At 39.9% G+C, this 22231-nt stretch overlaps 1 protein-coding gene across 2 annotated transcripts; it reads right to left on the bottom strand.

Moving 5' to 3' along the window:
- Positions 1 to 2302: 2302 nt before the first annotated feature.
- PSMD5 (proteasome 26S subunit, non-ATPase 5) lies at positions 2303 to 22014 on the bottom strand. Of its 2 annotated transcripts, none has more exons than XM_077769804.1 (10): positions 21590 to 22014; positions 16213 to 16357; positions 14431 to 14544; positions 13862 to 13990; positions 11863 to 11972; positions 9761 to 9903; positions 7777 to 7968; positions 5396 to 5505; positions 4581 to 4721; positions 2303 to 3121 (listed from the first exon to the last, which is right to left on the bottom strand). In XM_077769804.1, exons 1-10 carry the CDS (start codon positions 21760 to 21762, stop codon positions 2864 to 2866), a joined length of 1515 nt encoding a protein of 504 aa, XP_077625930.1. In that variant the 5' UTR covers positions 21763 to 22014; the 3' UTR covers positions 2303 to 2863. The 2 variants fall into 2 exon arrangements, with proteins under 2 accessions (XP_077625930.1, XP_077625931.1); XM_077769805.1 differs by lacking the exon at positions 21590 to 22014 and adding an exon at positions 21308 to 21376.
- Positions 22015 to 22231: the final 217 nt, after the last annotated feature.

Raw genomic sequence — 22231 nt, forward strand, 5'->3', positions numbered from 1 at the left:
CAGGTGATGGCAGGACCCTGCTCTCCCTGAAGCCTATGGGGGAGAATCCTTCCTTGCCTTTTCTACCTTCTGGTGGTTGGCAACCTTGCTTAGCATTCTTTGGCTTGCAGACAGATCACTTTAATCTCTGCCTGTTTTCACACGTGGCCTTCTCCCGTGTGCCTGTGACTTTATAGAATCTCTTCTCTGTGCTGTGTCCAAATTTTCCTGTTCTTCTAAGGACATCAGTCATTGGATCAGGACCCAAATGACCCCATCCTAACTTGATTACATCAGCAAAACTATTTCAAAATAAGGTCACATTTACAAGAATCAGGGTTTAGGATTTCAACATTAATTTCTTTGGGGACACAATTCAACTCACAACACACTTTGTAACTTCTCTTGTGTAATAACTAGGCAATAGATCAATGTTCCCATTCTGGGGTCCTAGGGATTTTAGGTATTTCCAAAGTAATACACTTTGAAAATCCTTGCCATGACACTTATTAGTTAATATTTCTGGATATATTACTAAAATATACTGGGCCTCAGGTAATGTACAGAATCAGCCTCGTAGGACTTATGACCTAAATGAGATATGTCAAGCACCTAGCATCGGATTTGGCCCACAGAAAATGTCCAATAAGAGGAATAGGTAGCACTTAAAAACATTTGTTCTGAGTTAAGCAGCTTAGGTTCAAATCTTGTCTCCACTTATTTGCTGTGTGATCTTGTACAAGTTCCTTAACTTTGCTGTGCCTCAGCCTCATGTGTAAAAACAGGGTGATAACAGTATTTTATTCCTGGGAAAGATAGCAACATGAGTTAATAGATGAAAAGCTTTTAAAACAATGTTCGACACACATTTGTTTGCTATTATCTTCAGAATATAATCAAGTAAAGCATTTGACTAGCCACCAGGAAGCCAGGTTAACATTGGCTCTGGAATGTGCAATCTGTAAGAAACAGTAGCTACCATTAGTAACGATGACAAAGAATTTAATAATTTTCTTCAAGTTCCAGGCTTTGGCCATATCGCCTTATAGTTCCCCCAAATGTTTCCTGTTTTCAGTCTGTCCTTCTGCTTGCCCTGCTACTCTCCTTTTTCACTTGACTGTCTCCTACTGGTTCTTTGAGTTTCAGGTGTTTCCTTCTCTGAAAAACCTTCCTTCAAGTCTAGGGTAGGTGTTTCCTGTTTTTCTCTATTCTTGTACTTACTATACGCTAATGTTCTATTTCTATTTCCAATAGAAATTTGTTTCTATTTTCCTCCACTATTAGTCACTTGCTACCTGTGTGATTTTAAGATAAGCTACTTAACTTCTCTAACCCCAGGTTTCTTCATCTGTGGAATACAGATGTAAAAACATAAACGAGATGAACTTAGCACTTAGACAATGTCTAACACTTTTTCCCAATGCCACACATATAATAAGCAGTCAATAGTGTTTACTTATTAAATGTGAAATACAGTAATAATTTGCAAATTTTATTTAATCTTAGGAAAAAGTTACTGGTGCAGAGTAAGAATGAGTGTGTAGGCCACACATAGGAGAGGGCAACTCTCTCAACTCTGATGTCAAATGAGTAAAATCAACATCATGAATGAGATTAAACAAAGTCACCTTAAAGAGATAGAATGTTTCACAGGCAAGGAAAGACTGCTGTAGCCTAATTAGTGGTATTAGCTGTAGAGAAATGATTAGTATGGAAACAAACAAAGAAAAAGACCCACAGAGGGATATCAGAGATGGTGGAACCGAGATTCTCACAGTTTGATCAATGTGAGATGATCAATTTGGGGACAAGAGAACTCCAGGGACCTGAGGACCATTTTGTTACAGAGCAGGGATGGTTTATCAACATCATCATGGCCTAAAAGAAACCTATCTTTGGATTCTGAACAGTCACATTCAGATAACACACTCACTCAGAAACCTGAGACTGAGGATTGGTGTATAAAGTGCTCTTCCAGTTAGAAAGCAGGGCACTGGAAAGAGGTGGGCACTTTTTTTTTTTGTCAATGAAAAGAAAGCGCATCCTTTGTCAATCAATGAGATGGCATCCTGGTTCATATATAGTAGCTACCATCTGACTCTGGTTGTTAGGAGTCAGTATTTCTCTCTCTGATCAATTCAATACTGACTTGACGGATCTGAGAAATTAAAAGCAAAACCCTCAACAATGATGGCCCACCAATAAGTAAGACAAGACTTTGGGGAATCTTTCTGTTTTAGGAATGTTATCTCCTCCTCCTTTAACATTTACTCCTCCAGTAAAATTCAATGATCAACAACAAAAAAACAAAGAACACTAGAACTGTTTTTACAAGACTTATTTATTGTCCACTTTCCAACGGAATGATAGTAACAAAAAAATCCAAAGACACCTTATTAAAAGCATTTATTCTTAGTACGGAGAACATAATTTCAAAATTCCCATATTGTTTTTCAAAGCATCTGTATATCCAAGACTTTGCAAGTGGAATCAGAAGGGGGTATAGGAAACCCCCCAACAAAAAAAAGGCGGTAGAGAGAATTCAGAAACAAGTTGGTTCCATTCTACTTAAAGCACAATTTTAAATAAGACAGTGGGTAAGTCCATGAAAATTTTCTGAGAGAACAAAACTTCCATCTTCTTGGAAAGATTGAGGCAGTCAAAGAAATCTGAAAAACACCTGGTGTAAGTATGATCAAGTTTGCTTGCTTTCCTGGTTCCACACTGTATTTCAATGTAGAAACACCACAAATGTATGTGATAAAGTTACATCAGACACTCCATGATAATTCTGGGGCAAGGGAAGTCTCTGTTTTGTAAAACACTTGCGAAGTCAAATGCCTTAGAAGTTTTGGTCAAAAAACGGTCTACCCTCTAGAAGAAATCATTCCGCTCCTTCCACGGCTGTTGTGGAAATAGGTTTCACATAGTATGGACCTTCACTCAGGTAAGTTCTGAGCCTCAAATAATTTGGGTTCCCAAAGATTTCTGCAATTGTCTTAGAGTTGGCAAGTGCTTTAACCAGTTCATATTTGGCATCCTTTGAAGCTTTGTCATTCTCCACAGACCGGTCCATCACATATTCCACAAACCCTGGACTATTAAACATAAGTTTCTGAGCCCAGGGTTGATTTGCGATGGCCTGAAATGGAAGGTAGAAAGAACACAACTCCTCTGAGCCTTAAGAAGTGAAATGTGTTACGTGGATAGCACAATCCTTACACAAAATTTTGGCAACATGAACCTGAAAAATGGTACTTTTTGCCTAAGAAAATTCCCTCCTGAAAATCTAACTTAAGAAAATAATCTAAATATTAAAAAGCTTTGCACATAAAGATGATTATCATGGTGTGAAAGTTATAAATGCTTAATAGTGGAGGGTGGGTGAGTAAATTTTGGTATCTAGCAAAATTAAGTAAACGTTAAGAATAATTTTTATAAAGAATAAATAAATCTATGATATGAAAAAAGTAGATCCAAATTATATTCATGGCATAATCACAACAGTGGAAACATAAAAGCAAACACTGGAGAAGACTATCCTGAAGAAATTCTGACACTTGTGCACAGGACGACATTTTGAGAACACTCATTGTAGGCCTATTTGTAATAGAGAAGCACTGAACTCTTCATTGACAGAATGATTCACTGTCACTATACAATGAAATAATGACTTTTAATTGCCACTTTTAACATAGACAACCCCTACAAAGAGAATGTGGAAGAAGAAAATTGCAAAATGATATAAACAGCATAATACCATTTACAAAATATGAGAATATGCAAAATACTGTAATTTGTTTAAAGATAAACACATATCTAGTAAAAGTATAAAATCATGTATAGGCTTATAAACCCCGAATTCATGACAGTGATTACAGTCAGAGATGGAGGAAGAGGGAGGGGACTGACAGAGATAGGAGAGTATTACTGATGTCTGAAATATTTCCTCAGATAAATAAAAACTAACACTAATATTAAAAGGAAATATAGAAAACATGTCTGACTTTAAGTGATTTTAAAAATTTCCACTTCGTGATCTTTTCCAAATTTTAAAATAATGAATAAACAACTCTTATGAGAGCTGATACTGCTTACCTTAACCTTGTGGGTTTGGGCAAAGCTTGCTGAAGAGATACTGAGCTAGTCTTTCAGGAATGAGTAAGAGGTTAACAAGCACAGTTGGGGAACAGCGCTGAATGCAGAGGGCACATATAGGTCCAGAGATACGAAGCAAGCAGTTTGGTATCACTAGAGCATTAGGTGCCAGAAGGGGAATGGCGGGAAATAAGGCTCAGGAAGAAGACTAGGGCTGGGTCAAGAGAAGGCTTATTTGACGGCACATAAGGAATCTGGAATTAATTCTGTGATCCTGTAGAATCCTGTTCAAACCTCTGCCACAACACCTAAGACCCTGGCCTGACACAATCTCTTTACACGTCTGTCTCCCTCACTAGTCTACACTAATAGCAGAGGGCAGAAATCGCACTACACGTTTGCATATTCCGAGGGTATGACAGAGGCACTGGCTCACCATAAGTACTCATGTGGTAAACTAGCCTCGTCCCAGAAGGACCAGTGAAAATGACAAGGATGCTTACCGTGAACACTTTTAAGGCAGCACAGTGCAGTTCCGGGAAGGGCTGATTACTGATGCCACGGAAGAGCTCCAGCGGGTCCCGAGATAAAGAAGAAAACCAGGATTCTGTCATCCTCAGGAGGTCATCAGTCTGCTGCTCAGGCTACAGGACAGAAAAGGAAAATCTCAAGCCTTCAGAAGTCCAGAAACCTGGGTTCTGATGGCCCTCTGTCATTAATTTGCTATGTGATTTCTGCTAAGTCTGGAGAACTCTTTTCCAAATCCAGCTCAGACTTCCTCAGTTTTGCTTTGTTTTTTGTTTTATTCTGATGGGGTTGATTAGGCAATCTCTAGGTCCTCTCTCCAGTTTCAAAAAAAAAATTTTGGGGGGNAAACGTTAAAATTAAAAAAAAGGTTTTTTAAAGTTTATTCATTTTTGACAGAGAGAAAGTTGTTTTTAATTTTAATATTTATTTATTTTTGAGAGACACAGCATGAGCAGGGGAGTGGCAAAGACATAGAATGTGAAGCAGGCTCCAGGCTCTGAGCTGTCAGCATAGGGCCCCAACGCGGGGCTCAAATCTACCGTGAGATCATGACCTGACCCGAAGTTGGACGTTTAACTGACTGAGCCACCCAGGTGCCCCCCTCTCTCCAGTTCTAATACTGGATGACTCCACTTTAACTTAAAAAATGTCACTAGTAACATAGTGAGGATTATCTTCTTTTACTAAAAGTTGAGTAATGTATTAAGTTAACCAGTATTATGTTGACTTATATAGATTTATTATCCCAAACATATCTTAATGTCCTTCATTAATTTCCCAGTGTACTTACTGGTAAATAAAAAATAGATGAAATTGCATCCAAACACCTAATTTTGAGTTCTGTTGAGGCATTTTTTGCTTGATATCCTATTTTCACGAGCAAGCGTTCAAAGCGAGTTCCTTTGAAAGATAATAAAATATTTTTTATTGTGGTAAAATACACATAAAATAAAATTTATCATTTTAACCATTGTTAAGTATATAGCTGTGGCATCAACCATTATTACTATCCATCTGCAGAACTCTTTCATCATCTCAAACTGAAACTCTGTTCTCTCCGTGTCGCCTACGTCCATCCCCTGATTACCAGTATTTCACTTTCTGTCTTTGTATATTTGACTACTTTAAGTGCCTTATATAAGTAGAATCATATAATACTTATCTTTTTGAGTCCCGCTTATTGCACTTAGCATAATGTCTTCAAGGTCTCTACATATTACAGCATGGATAAGAATTTCATTTCCTTTTTTTTTAAATAAATTGTTTTCATGTTTATTTATTTGTGAGAGAGAGGGCGGGGGGTAAGGGTGGAGAGGGAGAGGGAGACACAGAATCTGAAGGAGGCTCTAGGCTCTGAGCTATCAGCACAGAACTCACAAACTGCAAGATCATGACATGAGCTGAAGTCAGAAGCTTAATCAACTAAGCCACCCAGGTGCCCTGAGAATTTCATTTCCCTTTTAAGGCTGGATATTTCATTGTACATATATACTAGATTTTCTTTATCCATTCATCCATCAGTGAACATTCGGATTGTTTCTACCTTTTTTGTCTATTGTGAATAATGTTGTTATGAATACAGGTGTATAAATATCTTCTGAGTCCCTTTCAATCCTTTTGCATGTATATCCAGAAGTGTATTTTTGGATCATATGGTAATTCAATGTATTATTTTTTGAGGAACCACCATAATGTTTTCCACGGCAGCTCTACCATTTTACCTTCCCACCAAATATGTACCAGGGTCCCAATTTCTCTACAGCCTTGTCAACACTTCTTATTTTTGTCATTTTTCTGTCATTATAAGCCATCCTAATGAGTGTGAAGTGAATGATAAATTTTTTTTAAAAGTATGCTTTCATATACTATGACATCTACCAACCTAAACCAACACAAAATTAAACATATAGTCAGATGGGGTGTCTGGGTGGCTCAGCTGGTTAAGCGTCTGACTTTAGCTCAGGTCATGATCTCACAGTTTGTGAGTTCAAGCCTTGTAATGGGCTCTGGGCTGACAGTGTGGAGCCTGCTTGGAATTCTCTCTCTGCCCCTCCCGTGCTCTTTCTCTCTCTAAAAATAAATTAAGAATTAAAAAAAAAAACTTAAAACCAAAAAAACATGTAGTCAGACACCAAGTGACAGGCCAAAAACACACATTCATATGCAATACCGCATTTACAAAAGACAAAGTGTAGACATTTTGGAATTAAAGGACCTGGATTTGAGTAGCAAATCCAGTCTGTATGCTCTAAAAAAATTTTAACTTCTCTGAGTTTCAGCTACCTTATCTGTAAAATGAGAATGCATAATATGTTCTTTGCAGGGCTCTATAAGGAGTACATGTATTACATAAAAGCACTTAGAAAAGTACATTAATAAGGGTATCAACTCTGATACACAGCGGCACATTAATTTTCAACATCTACTCTGTATGGGTTTTAACTGTGCCCATATTAGTTTCTGTATAGGATTCACAGTCCTTTAAATTACTCACAGATGTATGTAAGCGATGAATGATGGGAATCTACTCCCAACGCCAAGAGAGCACACTGTATACACTGTATGTTAGCTAACTTGACAATAAATTATATTTAAACAAGTAAATAAATAAAAATAAAGATTCCATAAAGATTAATAAGTAAATAAATTACTCACTGATGTGCCTTTAAAGTATCATTATTAACATAAAATTGGTAACAAATTTTTGTTTCTTTTTCTTCCTGGACATTACAAATATAAAACAAATGTGTGTTTTCACTAAATATTCACAATCCCAAGAAGCAGTTGTTTATCCTTCTTATGAAGGAGAAAATAAGACCTGGAGTAATGAAGTGAGGGTATGACGTTCAAAAAGTTAAGTCAGTGTTGGAACTGGAACATGAATCCAGGTCTCTGGACTCTAGTCCATGGTCTCTGGACCTTGAACACTATCAAAGAAGGTATAGACGGGACACAGTACTTGGTCTAGCCTGGTAAAAAATAAATAAACAAATAAAAATTCAGAAATAATTGTGAGACTTTCTAATGATGAGTTCAAGATCACAGTAAAAAGACTGCCATCTGTAAGAATAGTTTCTACAACGTAATTAATGTACCAGCAAGTGAGCTTATATTGAATCCTTGCCAAAAATGAAAATACCCCTAAAGAAAGCCAAAATAAGTCATACCAACCTGTTTTTTGTAAAACTTGTTTTCCTTCAACATTGGATCCCAGGATTCCAATTGTGTCCACTGCTACACCAATCATGGTGGGGTCCTGACTTTCTGTCATTTCAAAGACTTTTTCCACAAAGACAGGATAACGCTCACAGATCTGTTGAGGACTATCCATGATAGCTAGGTTTCCAAAAAACTTCACAAACCCTAAAGATATTTTCAAAAATATATGTTTTTACAAAACGTTATTATTTTGAGAGAGTGCACAAGCACTGGAGTGGGGGAGGGGCAGAGCGAGAGAGAAAGAGAGAATCCCAAGCAGGCTCTGTGCTGTCTGCCCAACACAGGACTCAGTCTCACTAACCATGAGATCATGATCTGAGCCAAGATCAAGAAGAGCAGGACATTTAACTGCCTGGGCCACCCATGTGCCCTACAAAAATACATGTTAATAGAGAAGGAAGGCCACATAAATTGCGGGCCCTATGTTTTTATAGGAACGATAATAAACTACAGGCCAGGAAGGGGAGAATAGTTACACACTGTTCTCTGTTGCCTAGAAATCAGACCTTAAGGAGATACGGAAGTATCTGGGATGTGTGGTCCTGAGAACAGAGACTGCAGGGTGTCAGTGGAGCGGGGGTCAAATGCTGAAGCACTGCCATGTACGAGAGGAAGAGCAAAGGACAAGGACCCCCGGAGACAAATTATAGGAAGGCAAGTTTGGAGTGATTGTTAGGAAGAATTTTTTTTTTTTTTTTAAAGTAAGCTCTATGCCCAGTGTGGGGCCTGAACTCACAACCCTGAAATCAGGAGTTGCATGCTCTACCAGCTGAGCCAGTCAGGTGCCCCAGAAAATTTTTAAACAGAGATGCTCATCAATGAAGTAAGCTAGGCTACCTAAGAAGGAATAAGTTTACAATTTCTGCAAGTGCTCAAGGAAAACTAATTAACCATGCCCTAGGACAGAATGGCTAGAATAGATCCTATATTAAAGATTCCAAGAGATTTGATGAATTAGTGAAATATATTGTAAATGTCATTAGTAGTATTTTAAAAAAAAATTTTTTTTTAATATTTTTATTTATTTCTAGGAGAGAGAAAGAGAGACAGCGTGAGCAGGGGAGGGTCAGAGAGAGAGGGAGTCACAGACTGAAACAGGCTCCAGGCTCCGAGCTGGCAGTCAGCACAGAGCCCGACGCAGGGCTTGAACCCACGAACCGCGAGATCATGACCTAAGCGAAAGTCGGACGCCTAACCGACTAAGCCACCCAGGCACCCCTTAAAAAAATTTTTTTAATGTTTAAATGTTTATTTTTGAGAGAGAAAGAGAGTGTGAGCAGGGGAGGGGCAGAGAGAGAGAGGGAGATACAGAATTTGAAGCAGGCTCCAGGCTCTGAGCTATCAGCAGAGGCTGATGTAGGGCTTGAACCCACAGACTGTGAGATCATGACCTGAGCCAAAGTCAGTCATTTAAACCAACTGAGCCACCCAGTCATCCCATTGGTAACATTTTTATTTATGTTGCTTTTGACTGAGGTTTAAAGGAAACTATCCTAATACTCTAAACAGCAATGGTATTTCTAGAAAATCAGAATCAACAATACATGGCTCCCAGGGCAATCTATTCCACCTCATTAAGAGGCTATGGGTATCATGTAAAGGGATCTGCTCTGGGAGCACCTGGGTGGCTCAGTCAGTTAGGCATCTGACTTCAGTTCAGGTCATGATTTCACAGCTTGTGGGTTTGAGCCCCACATCTGGCTCTGTGCTGACAGCTCAGAATCTGGAGCCTGCTTCAGATTCTCTGTTTCTCTCTCTGCCCCTCCCCCACTCACACACTGTCTCTCCCTCTCTCTCTCTCAAAATATAAATAATCATTAAAAAAACAAATATGAAGTGATCTACTCTATAGAAAATAATCTCTGGCCTCTCCTTTCAGAGATAACTCAGACACAAAACATGCACCATTATTTTCACAGAAATCAGTATTTCTTACCTGGCAAATAGAAGCTAGAGAAAGGGTCTGAATCTGCCCCAACAATTATATTAGAAATCTGATCAATCACTCCTTCTTGAGAAAGGTACTGTCGTCCATGTTGAGTATATGCCAGTGATGTCACCATTTCTATACAGGTGGCTCTAAAATGCCAAAATTTTGCATATGATTAACATAGTTTATAAACTGCTTTCATAGGTTATATTACTTAATTCCTTTAATCTGAAAAGTCAGTAATCCTGGCTACTTTTCATATGAGGACACAAGAATGAGAAAGCTGCGGTGATTCATCCAGAATCAAAAGGCAGTGTTTAGATTTAAATTCTGATCTTTTGACTTGAGGCCCATTACTGTTTCCACTATAATAGTGCTGCTTCTTAAAAATTTTTTTTTATTTTTATTTTGAAATGTCACACATATAGGAAAGTCATCAGTACCAGTCATGGAGGTAAGCCTCCATGTACCCATAATCCTGATTGGATAGCTATCAAGATTCTGCCTTACATAAGATTTTTGACAATATTTTGTTTTAAATCTTTTTTCCTCCATTTTTGCTAAATTATTTTAAAGCAAATTCTAGTCATCTTGCCATTTATCCCTGCATACTTCAGTATGCATCTTTAAAGATATGAACAGTTCCTCACACAATTATAATGCTATTTCTACATATTTTAAAAATTGATAAAAATTCTTGGTATCATCTAATATCTACCCATGATCAAATTTCTGCAAATAATTTTAAAAAGTATTTTTATAGTTGAAGTATTTTAACAGACGATTTGAAGAGTTTTTTTTCTGCTACAAAATTTGATGTAAGGCTAAAAATTTTTTTTTAAATTAATTTCCTTATTAGGAATGCTTTGAAACAATGTAACTCAAATGCTTTGAAACAGTGTAACTCGTGACTTATGCATAGGAGTTCAACTAATTCAGTCACATTTAAAAACCATAACAATCAGAAAATCGTGTAAGGAGGGGCCCCCAGGTGGCTGAGTCAGTTAAGCCACCCAGGCTTTGACTCTGGTCATGATCTTGTGGGTTTGAGCCCTGCATTAGGCTCTGTGCTGATGGCTGGGAACCTGGAGCCTATTTCGGATTCTCTGTTTCTGTCTCTGTCTCTCTCTGTCCCTTCCCTGCTTGTGCTGTCTCTCTCAAAAATAAACAAACATTAAAAAAAAAATCACATAAGAAAAACAAAAACCTGTGTGCACAAAGATGATTAACTATAGTGCTAATGTAACAACAAAATACTTGAAGCAAACCAAGTGTTCAACAGTGAGGATGTATTAGTAAACTGTGGAATAGCAACAAGATAACATTGGTAGATATTAAACGTGATGTAGGGAGTAGGGGGCTGGGAGGGAAGAACCTAGAAGTAACATTTCTTTGAGGACCTATGTCAACCAATGTAATGGTCTATTCATTTAATCTTCATATCTTTTTTTTTTAAATGCTTTTATTTATTCCTGAGAGAGAGAGTACAAGTGGGAGTGGGGCAGAGAGAGAGAGAGCCCAATGCAGGGCTCAAACTTGTCAACCTTGAGATCATGACCTGAGCTGAAGTCGGATGCTTAGCCGACTAAGCCACCCAGCTGCCCCAATCCTCGTATCTTCTTTGGGAGTTGTTACTGTTCCATTTGAGAGATGAGGAAATGGAGGTGTAGAAAGGTTATAATAATTTGTCCCAGGTCAAACAGCTAATAAGTAGCAGAAATGCATCCACAGCCAAGTCTTGCTCATTTTCAAAAGCCCATGTTTTTTCCATAACACCTTAGTGCTATTATTTAACAAAACCAAAAATGTGTAGGATAACATTTGTAAGTAATACAAAATGACAGTTATCATGTGACTGAAAAAGCACACATGCCCAAGGGAATAGAGTTAATCTAAAGTAGGTGGATGCTCATGGGAGGCTCTGCTAAGTTTCAGTATATTGTCAGGACATAACCCGAACAATTTCTAAAGACCCCTTCTTCAGGACAGTGTTCAAGAGATTGCAACCCAGGCCCAGGCTCTAATAGGAAAGATTGCTTACATCCCAAAGCTGTTTCCCGGACCTCCCAAAGAAGATTTTGCTTTAAGAACGCTCTCCGTCAACATACCTGACCAGCACATCCTCCCCAGTCAGCTCTCTGAGGAGCTGGGTTACCAATCCACTGGTGGTGCAATAGCTTAAAGATTCTGGTGACACAGAAGAAATCTCCACAATTAACTGAAAGAAAAAAACAGAAAAAGCAGAAAGGTGAAAACAGCCCCAATCCTGTTAGATCTCATTTTAAATTATAGGACTAGGTACTTTATATAACTGAATTTTTTTTTTTTTTTAGATCCATTATTTGTCTCCACAAACGGAAGAATGTCACTGAACCTGTGAGAGATTATTTTGCACAGAAATATTCAAATATTCCATTATGTCTATTATGTGTGTTTTTTTCTCTTAAATCATCAAGCCATAAATCAGGGTACAAAAGCCTGAATCAGCAGTAAGACTGTTAAAAATCATTCATTCATCCATACATTCTATCAGTCAGTCAATTACTTACTCATGCCACAAGTATGTCCTGAGGGCTAACAGAGATATAGGACACTGAAGGATTTTAGGCAGAGGAATGACAGAACCAGATTTGAATTTTTAACAGANTCCACAAGTATGTCCTGAGGGCTAACTGAGAGATATAGGACACTGAAGGATTTTAGGCAGAGGAATGACAGAACCAGATTTGAATTTTTAACAGATCATCCTGACTGCATCTGAAAATAGACCAGTGGTGTCAAAAATGGATGAGACCAGTTGAGATGCAAATACAATAGTAGTCCAGGTGAGAGATACTGGTAGCTTAGACTAGGGTGGTTGTGGTTATACCAAGGAAGACAAATGCATGGGTATAAGTAAAACCGGCACAATATGATGACCTAATGGATATGTGGCAGGGAGAATCAGGTGTCACAGGGAATAAGCTCAAGTTCTAATACCCAACTATGCTGACTGTGATACAGGACCAATTTGTTGCTGTTGTTTTTTTATTGGAGAACAGGCTGGGTTAAGAAGCTTAGGAGTTTGGTTTGAGTATGAGAGGAAGGACTAAAATACATAGGTCCAAAGGGGGAACAGTGAGTAAGCAGTTGAACATGAGGGTCTGAGCTAAGAAGAGAGGTCGGGGGTGGGCACCTGGGTGGCTCAGTCAGTTGAGTGTCTGACTTTGGTTTGGGCTCAAGTCATGATCTTGTGGTTCGTGGGTTTGAGCCCTGCATTGGGATCTGTGCTGAGTGTAAAGTCTGCTTGGGATTCGCACTCTCTCCTTCTCTCTCTGCCCCTGCTCCAACTGTGTGCTTGTGTGCACGCGCGCTCTCTCTCTCTTAAAATAAATAAATAAACTTAAAACAAAAAAAGAAGAGAGGTCTGGGTTGGTTTATAGAGTCATCTCATTTAGATGGGAACTGAAATCATAAGATGAATAAAATTGCCTGGAAATGAATATACAGTGAGAACAGGGTTTGGGAATTCACTTTTATGAACTTCAACAATTAAAAGGATAATTGAGGATAATGAGCCAGGAGACTGAGAAGAAACAGCTTGAGAGGCAGAAGGGAAGTCAGGTTAGGATGGTGTTAAGACATGCAAAGTAAGAAAGTGTTTTGAACAGGGAATTAGACTGTCTAGGGTTCCATATTGAATATGCAGCCTATTAACTGTGTGGTCTGGGTCAGCTATTCCATCAGTAGTGAGGTTAATGGTAATAATGTATACAGTTTACTGTAAAAGTTGAAGACAATGTATGTGGGGATTTAGTATAATACTAAGTACAAAGTCAGTGCAAATAAGAGCCATTTCTTCATCGACCTACTACAACTATTTCAAAGTCTAGTGTTAATATTATCTACTCTATTATAGTAGTTAATATAGCGTACCGTAAATCTTTTTCACAGGACTGTCTCACACACCAGGCTGGGAGCTCGCCCCCACATCTCCAGCATCAAATACAGAGCCTAACACAGACTACCTACTCCATAAATGCATGGCAACCAAGCCATCTTGCCTTCCAGTGCAAGCTCTGCTGCATTCCAAATCGTAGGCATCAGAAAGCATGCTTTTAGTCTTACCTCATACACTCTGTATCGAACAATGTCATTTGTTTTCATGACACTTTTCAAATCATCCAGCAGATTGCTTTCAAACAAAGCCTCCAGTCCAGCTTGGGTTAACGATATTCTTGACAGGGATTTAATGGCCTTATAAATAAGGAAAGAAAATGTCTCTTGAGTCATAAAAGTGCAGAATGTTAATGTCTACTTCATGATATTGATGTGAAATCAGTGTATGGGATTCATCTTGCCCAACGAGCATGTGCTATGTTTTAGCTATCGTTATTTAAAACTGAAAAAGACACACAGTATTCCCTATAGAAAACAGATATGTACATTTTTTTTTCTTATCAAGCAACCTAATATAAGCTCTGTGATGGATAATTTAGATATGCTTATTCTAGAAGAAAAGAAAGGGTTTACTGGTACTTATTCAAGACCTTTTATGTATCTGATACCATCTACATGAGGTTGTGAAAACAACTATACAACCATTGGTACTAAACTTTCACCTCTCAATCCAGAAGGCCTTTCTTTGTTTTTCAGGATACCGTGCATGTTTAAGCTGATGGTTGTAGGTGACTCACCGCTTTAGCTACAGACAGATTGTCTCCACCAATACAATAAACAATTTGTTTTAGTAATTCAGCATTATTTAGAATCTCAGTAACAGCCTCAGAATTTTCAATAATTCTTCCAACCTGAAATAAAAAAGCAATCAGAAATTCCCTTAGTGTACAGTTATTTTAGGGGTTATGGATTACAGCTATATGATGAGTCATTAAAAATTCAAAATGACCCAAATTCATTAAAGCTGAACACACTTAGGGTATAGTCACATTACTGAAAAGAAAGAAAAAAAAACAAATGGTGGATAAAGAGTTAAGTCATTTTAGTTAGAGAAAACAATACAAATGTTAGTTCCATCAACTAGAAAATTAACTTCTTTGAACCTAATTTCTTATTTGTAAAATAAGAATACAATACTTAAATGCAGGACTATTATGAAGATTAAATGAGATTAAATAGGAAAAGCATATACTACGGTGTCTGGCACATAAATGGTCAAAGAATAAATCAATACTTTCCGCATTCTTGTTGAATTAACACTTCTAGAGGAGAAAAGGAACAGTACTTGAAAACCTACTGGATAACTAACTGCACAGGTCCTAACACCTCAACAAGATAATCTTGATCAGCAGCTCTTTACCCAAATAGTAGGGTAGTTTGGTCACCCAGATGACGAGAGTTACGATCTCAATTTCTTGATTTAAGTGACCTTTACAATAGTACTTTTTCATGCCACTATAATAAGACCTAACATGGCAATACTTTCTCTAGACTAGGAGTTCTTTGAAGGAAAGAAATAGGCTTCATTTATCTTGGTAGCTTTAACAGTATATGGTACAATCCCTGGCATGTAAAAGGATCAGTCAGTATTTGATGAATGACTATTTCAGACAACACTTTTTTTTTTTTTTTTTTTTGAGATTTAACACTTTAATAACGACTCCTCTGCAGCCCAATGGGGCAATTACCGCACCATGTCTCATGGCAGCGCCCAAAGTGCACCCCACACTCACCACAGGGGCGGCCGACAGGAGGCCCTGAGGACACAGAGCGCCCTCCCTGCACGCTGGCCTGGCCAGGCCCGCATGGCAGGGCTTCTCCTCAGAGCGGTGGCCAAACTCGAGAGTGTCCCTTCTCTCTGGGGGCTAAAGGGCAGGACACAGTGCCAGCCCACCCTGCCCCTCCACTTGCTCTGCCCCGAGAGCCTACACGGACAGCCCTCGGAGGCACCGACCGGCCCGCAGGCCACCCCACGCGGCCTGGGCTGAGCGGCCTCTCCCAGGAGGCGGCTCCATCCCGGAGGGCCACGATGGCGGCAGGCGTCCACCCATAGTGAGCCACCAGGCCCAGTTGTTCCTGACCCATGACCCTGGGGGGAGGCGGCTAGAGCCCCGTCAGGTCCACAATGGCCTTGATGAAGATGGCGTCATCGCGCATGTAGGAATTCTTAGCCTCCATCTTGGAAACAGAGCAGAAGAGGGGGCAGCCACTCGCGATGTTCATGTCACTGACCGGCCTCTGGAAAGAGGACGAGGTCACATCGGGTCTAAAGGCGTCGATCACGTGCTCCCGGTTGTTCTGGTCAAGCAGCATTAAGGTCAGCTTAGCAGAACTTCTTACTTTAGTTTATTCCCCCTGGTTATAGTTAGCTATGCACACTAGAATAGACACTTCTTAGGGACAGAAAGAGATCATATTTTCTTCATCTTTCTGTCTTTGGCACCCAACATAGAGCCTGGTCCAGAGCAGGTGGTCAATAAATGTCAGCTCCCTTATTATGTGCTAGTAAAATTTCATACCTGGGACAGAGTGAGAATTTTTACGGAATCATTGGGGTGAGTCAGTCCCCTCTGCAGGTCAACCTTGAGGTTCCGGGCCACGTGAACTGGCTCCATAGCTTGGAGCAATCTTTCCAGAATGGATACACACAAAGTGGTCTGTTCCCTAAAGGAGACACCATAGATCTCATTAGTTTGTGTCCTGCAAGGTAGGAAGTAACAACCTATTAATATCTGAAGACTGGCTCAGTGAGGATTACTTATACACAGACTTCCCTTTAAAAACACTAGCTTCTACTAATTTATTAAGGATTTACTAAGCATCTATTATGTGCCATGCTTATGCTGGGGCTACAAAGAAGGATAACACATATTCTCTAACCTCAATGAGCATAGTCTAATGGAAAATACAGAAAAACAGAAAGGCAACTATAATCCAGGTAGACAAATGCTATAGGTTAGGGCTGGAAGATGTGGGAGCTCAAAAAAGAACACAGAGTTCAGGGAGGCCTCTCAGAAAGGTAATGCCTGAGCTTAATTAAAAAAAAAAAAAAAAAAAAGTGGGAATTATCTAGGACAAAGGTGTTCCAAGTAGAGGGACACATAAAGGGCACAGAGGACAGAGACAGTGTTATATATTCAAGGAAGTACAAGAAACTTCATATGACTGGGATACAAATGGGAGAAGAGGGGGGAGAAGGTAAAAGGGGAAGGATGAATGGCAAGAAATGAAATGAGAAAGAAGCACAAGAAGCCAGATTCTGCTAGGCCATTTTTTGTCATGCTATAGAATTCAGACTTTTTGCACAAGGCAATGGCAAGCCATGAAGTGGTTTTAAGCCAAGAAGTAACATGATGATATCTGACTTGAGGAAATCACTCTGCATCAGTTGGAGAAAGAATTTTTCAGTTAGAAGGCAGGTGATGAAGAAGTGAAACAGGGGAGTCGCAGGGGTCATGGAGAAGAGGGAAAAGATTCAGGAGCAATTAAAGTGGTAAATTAATCAGAATTTGATGACTACTAGTTGTAGATATACAAGGTGCTTCAAGAATAACTTCCTTTTCCTTTAACAGGTAGTACAAGTAAATAGGCACTCATGTACTGCTAATAGGAGTATATGATTAAACCAATACAACCTTTCTAGAAGTCGATTAAGCAATACGTAACAAAAGCCTTCAAAATGAACCAATCTCTTTTAACCTAGGGATTGCACTTTGCATAATTGCACATAAGGAAATAATTAAGAATGTTTATACTCAAGATAATTGAGACCATATGACCACACAAAAATTTGAACGTGAACATTCATAGTAATAGAAACACCCCAAATGTCCATCAGTTAATGAGTAGATAAATACAACCGTGTTTTGTCCATATAGTAGAATATTATACAACATGGATAAAGTGTGGAAATTTATGCTAAGTGACAGAATTCGGACAGAAAAGGCTTCCTTTTGATGATGATTCCATTTATATCAATGTCTAGAACAGACAAATCCATAAAGACAGAAAGCAGATTCCTGGTGGCCAGGGAAGGGGCAGAGAGGAGGAATGGGGAGTGACTGTTAATGGGTATGGGTTTCTTTTCCTTTTTTAAAAACTGTGACTATATATACCATGGAATTTTCCATTTTAACCATGTTTTAAAAATGTTTATGTATTTATTTTGGGGAGAGAGACAGAGCACAAGTGGGGAGGGGCAGAGAGAGACAGAGAGAGGGAGACGCAGAATCCAAAGCAGGCTCTGAGCTGCCAGCGCTGAGCCTGATGCGGGGCTCAAACACACGAGCCACGATGGGGCACCTGGGTGGCTTAGTCGGTTAAGCGTCCGACTTTCGCGTAGGTCATGATCTCGCGGTTNTGTGCATTAAGGTTCATTCACGTTGTTGTGCAACCATCACTATTATCTATCTCCACAACTTTTTCATCTTCCCAATGGAAACTCTGTATCTATTAAACACAAACTTCCCCTTCTCCCCTTCCCTGAGCCCTTAGCAACCACCAGTCTACTTTCCATCTCAATGAATGTCACTACCCTAGGTGCTTCATCTAAGTGGAGTCTTACAGTATTTGTCCTTTTGTGACTGGCTTATTTCACCTAGCACGATGCCTTCAAGTTTCCTCCAAGTTGTAGCAGGTGTCAGGAGTTCCTTCTTTTCAAAGCTGAGTAATACTCCATTGTATGCATATACCACACTTTGTCTATCCATTTATCTGCCAGAAGGGTAGTTAAATTGCCTTTGTTATTGTAATTTTAATTTGCATTTCCCTAATGACCAATGTAGTTGGGTATCTTTTAGTATGCTTATTTGCCATCCATTTATCTTGTTCAAATACTTTTTTAAACATTTTCTAAACTGGATTCTTTCCTTGTTATATATTCTTGCAAAGATTTTTTTCCATTTGTAACTTACCTTTTCACTCTTAACTGTGACCTTTGAAGAGCAGAGTATTTAATTTTGATGAAGCCCAATTTATCAATTTTTCCTTCTACAGATCATGCTTTTGGTGTCACATCAAAGAAATCTTTGATCAACCAGAGGTCACGAAAATTCTTTCCTAGGTTTTCTTCTAGAAGTTTTATAGTTTTTTAGGTTTTATATTTAGGCCTATAATCCACTCTCATACATGGCTGATGGGAATATAAAATGGTACAATCATTTTGGAAAATAGGCAGTTTCTTAAAAAGTTAAACATAAACCTATCATATGAGCCATCCATTTCACTCTTAGGTATTAAAAAGGAAGAATTTGTCTACGTAAAGACTTGTCACAAATGTTCATAACAATGTAATTTGTAATATCATCAAACTGAAGACAACTCAAATGTTCACCAGCAGGTAAGCTGATAAACAAATTGTGGTTCATTCATACAAGGGACTACTACTCAGCAATAAAAAGGAATGGAGGATTCATCCACACCACATAAAGTTTAAAATGAGGAGTGAAAGAAACCCAAGTACATACTGTAGGATTCCATTTGTATAAAATTCTTAAAAAAAAAAAAAAAAAAAGGCAAACTCCTCTATAGTGATCGGTGGTTGCCTGTCTGAGATGAAAAGGGATTATAAAGAGGCACAAGGAAACTTCTGGGGCTCAGAGATACCTTTGTTATTTTGATTGTGGTGATAGTTTCATGGGTATATACATATGTCAATACGTGTCAAATTGTGTATTTCATTATGTGCCGTTTATTTTATGTAAATTATATCTCAATAAAGCTTTTTTTTTTTTTTTTAAATAAAGCAGCCATAGGTTAAACTGTATAGTGCACAAATTTCAGGTCATATGTGGCACTTTTTACCAAAAAGCCAAAGAGTTAATAATTTACAGTCTCCATGCTGTAAAGCAGTAGTCTTAGGACTTACTTTCTCTCACAAAAACTCCTGTCAAGCTTCTAGATTTGTATCTAATAGATCAGATTCTAAACCAATATATAGCAACCTGGGTGGTTTAGCCAGGATAATAGATCTCAAGACTCCTCATCTGCTATCTGCAGAAGAATTATTCCCACAAATTGCAATTGGTATCTACTATGTACCCAGTTCTGAATTACCCTGTCTGTAAATTCCCATTAAAATCGTCTCCTATGGCACTACTCCTTCATTTGGCAAAACACGTCCCCATGGACCTCATTTTTCAAACTCCCATTCATTTCAGTTACTACCGTATCTCTGGTGTTAACCTACGGTATGACTTTTGAAATTTTTTTTATCCACGATATAAAGTGGCCTCTTTAAAATTTATGAATCTTTTTATTTAGCCTATATTATACTATGTCCTGTATCCTAAGAGGGATATAGAGATGAACAAAGTATGGCTCCTGCCTTCAAAGAATTTTCAAACTAAAAATAAACACATAAAGAACTATAATATAATGCAACAGTGTCAAGTATCATTAACAAATAACGATAATATCTCTCAGGAGATCTGAGGACCAGTCACTTGACAAAGCAATGGCCAAGTAACACATTTTGGAAGTACTTTACCTGGCTTTAGAGAATGGACAGAATTTGGACATTTCAGTTAGAAGCACTGGCATGAACATAGTTAGGAAAGTGCCAAGTCATGCTCAAGGCAAAGTAAACGGTGTCACACGGTAGCTGAAACAGATGAAATATCTGTAGAGGAGTGGAGGAAAATGATCGAGCTGGAAAAGTAGGATGGAAATAAACGGTAAGGCCCCAAATGCCAGGAAAAGAAGTCATGATTTTGTGCTGTAGACAGTGGAAAACCATGGAAAAGATATGAGCTAAATGATCCAAGAAGTTCACTGCGGTTGCAGCGTGGGAAGGGCATGCTGGCAAAGGAAGCTTAAACGTAATGAGAAGTCAGACTAATGCAATAGACTGAGCAAGAGGGGAAAAATGAGGGCCTAAACTGAAGAGGACAGAAAACAAGAGATGTCATAGGCAGAACTGAATCATGTTAACTAATGGACTGAATGAAGGGGAACATGTATAAAACGGGGGTGGGAGAATCTCAGATTGTTATAGCCAAGAAAAGCCCCCTGAAATCATCCAGTGTTGATCCATCAATTTATTACCTTTTCAAGTAGAAAGGTCACTTTTGCAATTCTGGATCGCAAACATTGTTAAACTGTTTTACATTATCAAATGATCAAATACAAAGTGCCTTTTAATTAAACACTACAGATGGGCATAAAATGAAAAGAGTTGCCATCCGAAATCCCACTTTTATATTAATTGTTTCTGCTGTAGCTTTCAGTTATTCTCAATGCCATACTAGGCTGGGGCTGGAGGAGGGTCCTTAAAAACATTACATATAATGGGATCACAAACTCCTACAATGTTCTTTTCCCATTCAACATATATTAGAGATTTTCCCAGGTCGCCATATACAGATCTACCTTAGTTTTTCTAATAGCGGCACAAGCATACGTATCAACGTAGCATAATTTATTTACAATCCCCTTTTCATGGATTTTAGGTTGTCTCTAGATTTTTTTTTTTTTTGCTGTCACCTTGATATGACTATCCCTATACATACAGTACATTTTGAGTGCGAGCATAACCTGCGTGTTCACTGCCTAGGGATCAAAAGACAACGCGCGTTTAAAATGCTGATGGATCCGGCTAAGTTGCCAGGACACGACCTGTTAAGAGGAAGAACGTCGCCGACCGGTACACGTATATTGATTGCGGCAACTCTTTCCAGGCGAGCAACCTCGCTTTCCCTCTCCAAGTCCTGTTGCAAGGATGAAGGCAGTGCGGCGGGCACACCTCATAGACTGGACTTGGAGCCCAGTGTCCGGCCTCCTGGCCCAGGGTCCTTCCCGCTAAAGGGTCAGCGATGTTTAGGCCTCACCACGACTGGGGAAAGCCGTCCCCTCCTCCCGGCTACCCTCGTCTCTCGACCTCCACTGGGGTCGTCTCACCGATGGTTCTCGTTGAGCAGGGAGAACAGCGGGCCGAGGCGCAGTTCCGCCGCTTGCTCGCGGAGCTCGCTGAGCGGCACGGTCTGCAGCACCGACTGAAGCGCGCGCAGCTCCTCCAAGGGCGCTTCCAGTCGCGACACCTCCCTGAGCAACGCCAGCGCCTGAGCCGCCATCGTGCACCTCCCGCGGGCGCTCCGGCGTCCCGGCACACTCCCGGCTCCCGGCGCGCCTCTCCGAGCCTCGCGAGATCTGCGGGGCGCAGCTCCTTTCCCGGGCTTTCGGCAGCCACCGCGAGCTGCCGCGGCCGCGCCAATAGCGATGTGGGGCAGGCGCGCAGCGCGAGCGCCTGGGGGCCGCCAAGCCTCGCGAGACCCGGGCTGTCAGGAGCCCAGCCAACTGTTGCTGGGGGTTGCGGGGTCTCGGCCGGGCGTCGTCGTGAGCGCTGTTCTGTGGCTCCTGAGGGTCGACTTTCCGGTCGGCTTGCGTATTTCCCTTCCGGAGCGAAGGCTCGTCAAGTGCCCGGCAAGCGGAGTGGGGACGATTCTGAGGTCCCACAGAAGGTTAAATGGCCTCGCGGGCGGCCTCCTGGCCCTAAAGCCGCAGGCTGTCGGCTGTGGCGGTAGAGGCCGCCGCCCAGGGCAC

Source organism: Crocuta crocuta, unplaced genomic scaffold (genome assembly GCF_008692635.1).
Source record: "Crocuta crocuta isolate KB4526 unplaced genomic scaffold, BGI_CrCroc_1.0 scaffold95, whole genome shotgun sequence".
Lineage (NCBI taxonomy): Eukaryota > Metazoa > Chordata > Mammalia > Carnivora > Hyaenidae > Crocuta > Crocuta crocuta.

Bases quoted from the DNA above. Each gene is read 5' to 3' on its own strand.
- PSMD5 (XM_077769804.1), bottom strand. From the start codon at position 21,762: ATGGCGGCTCAGGCGCTGGCGTTGCTCAGGGAGGTGTCGCGACTGGAA. The intron at 16,358-21,589 runs GTGAGACGACCC...TGTCTCCTTTAG, and splicing joins CTGCTCAACGAGAACCATCG to GGAACAGACCACTTTGTGTG. The intron at 14,545-16,212 runs GTATGAAATTTT...TTTTTATTTCAG, and splicing joins AAATTCTCACTCTGTCCCAG to GTTGGAAGAATTATTGAAAA.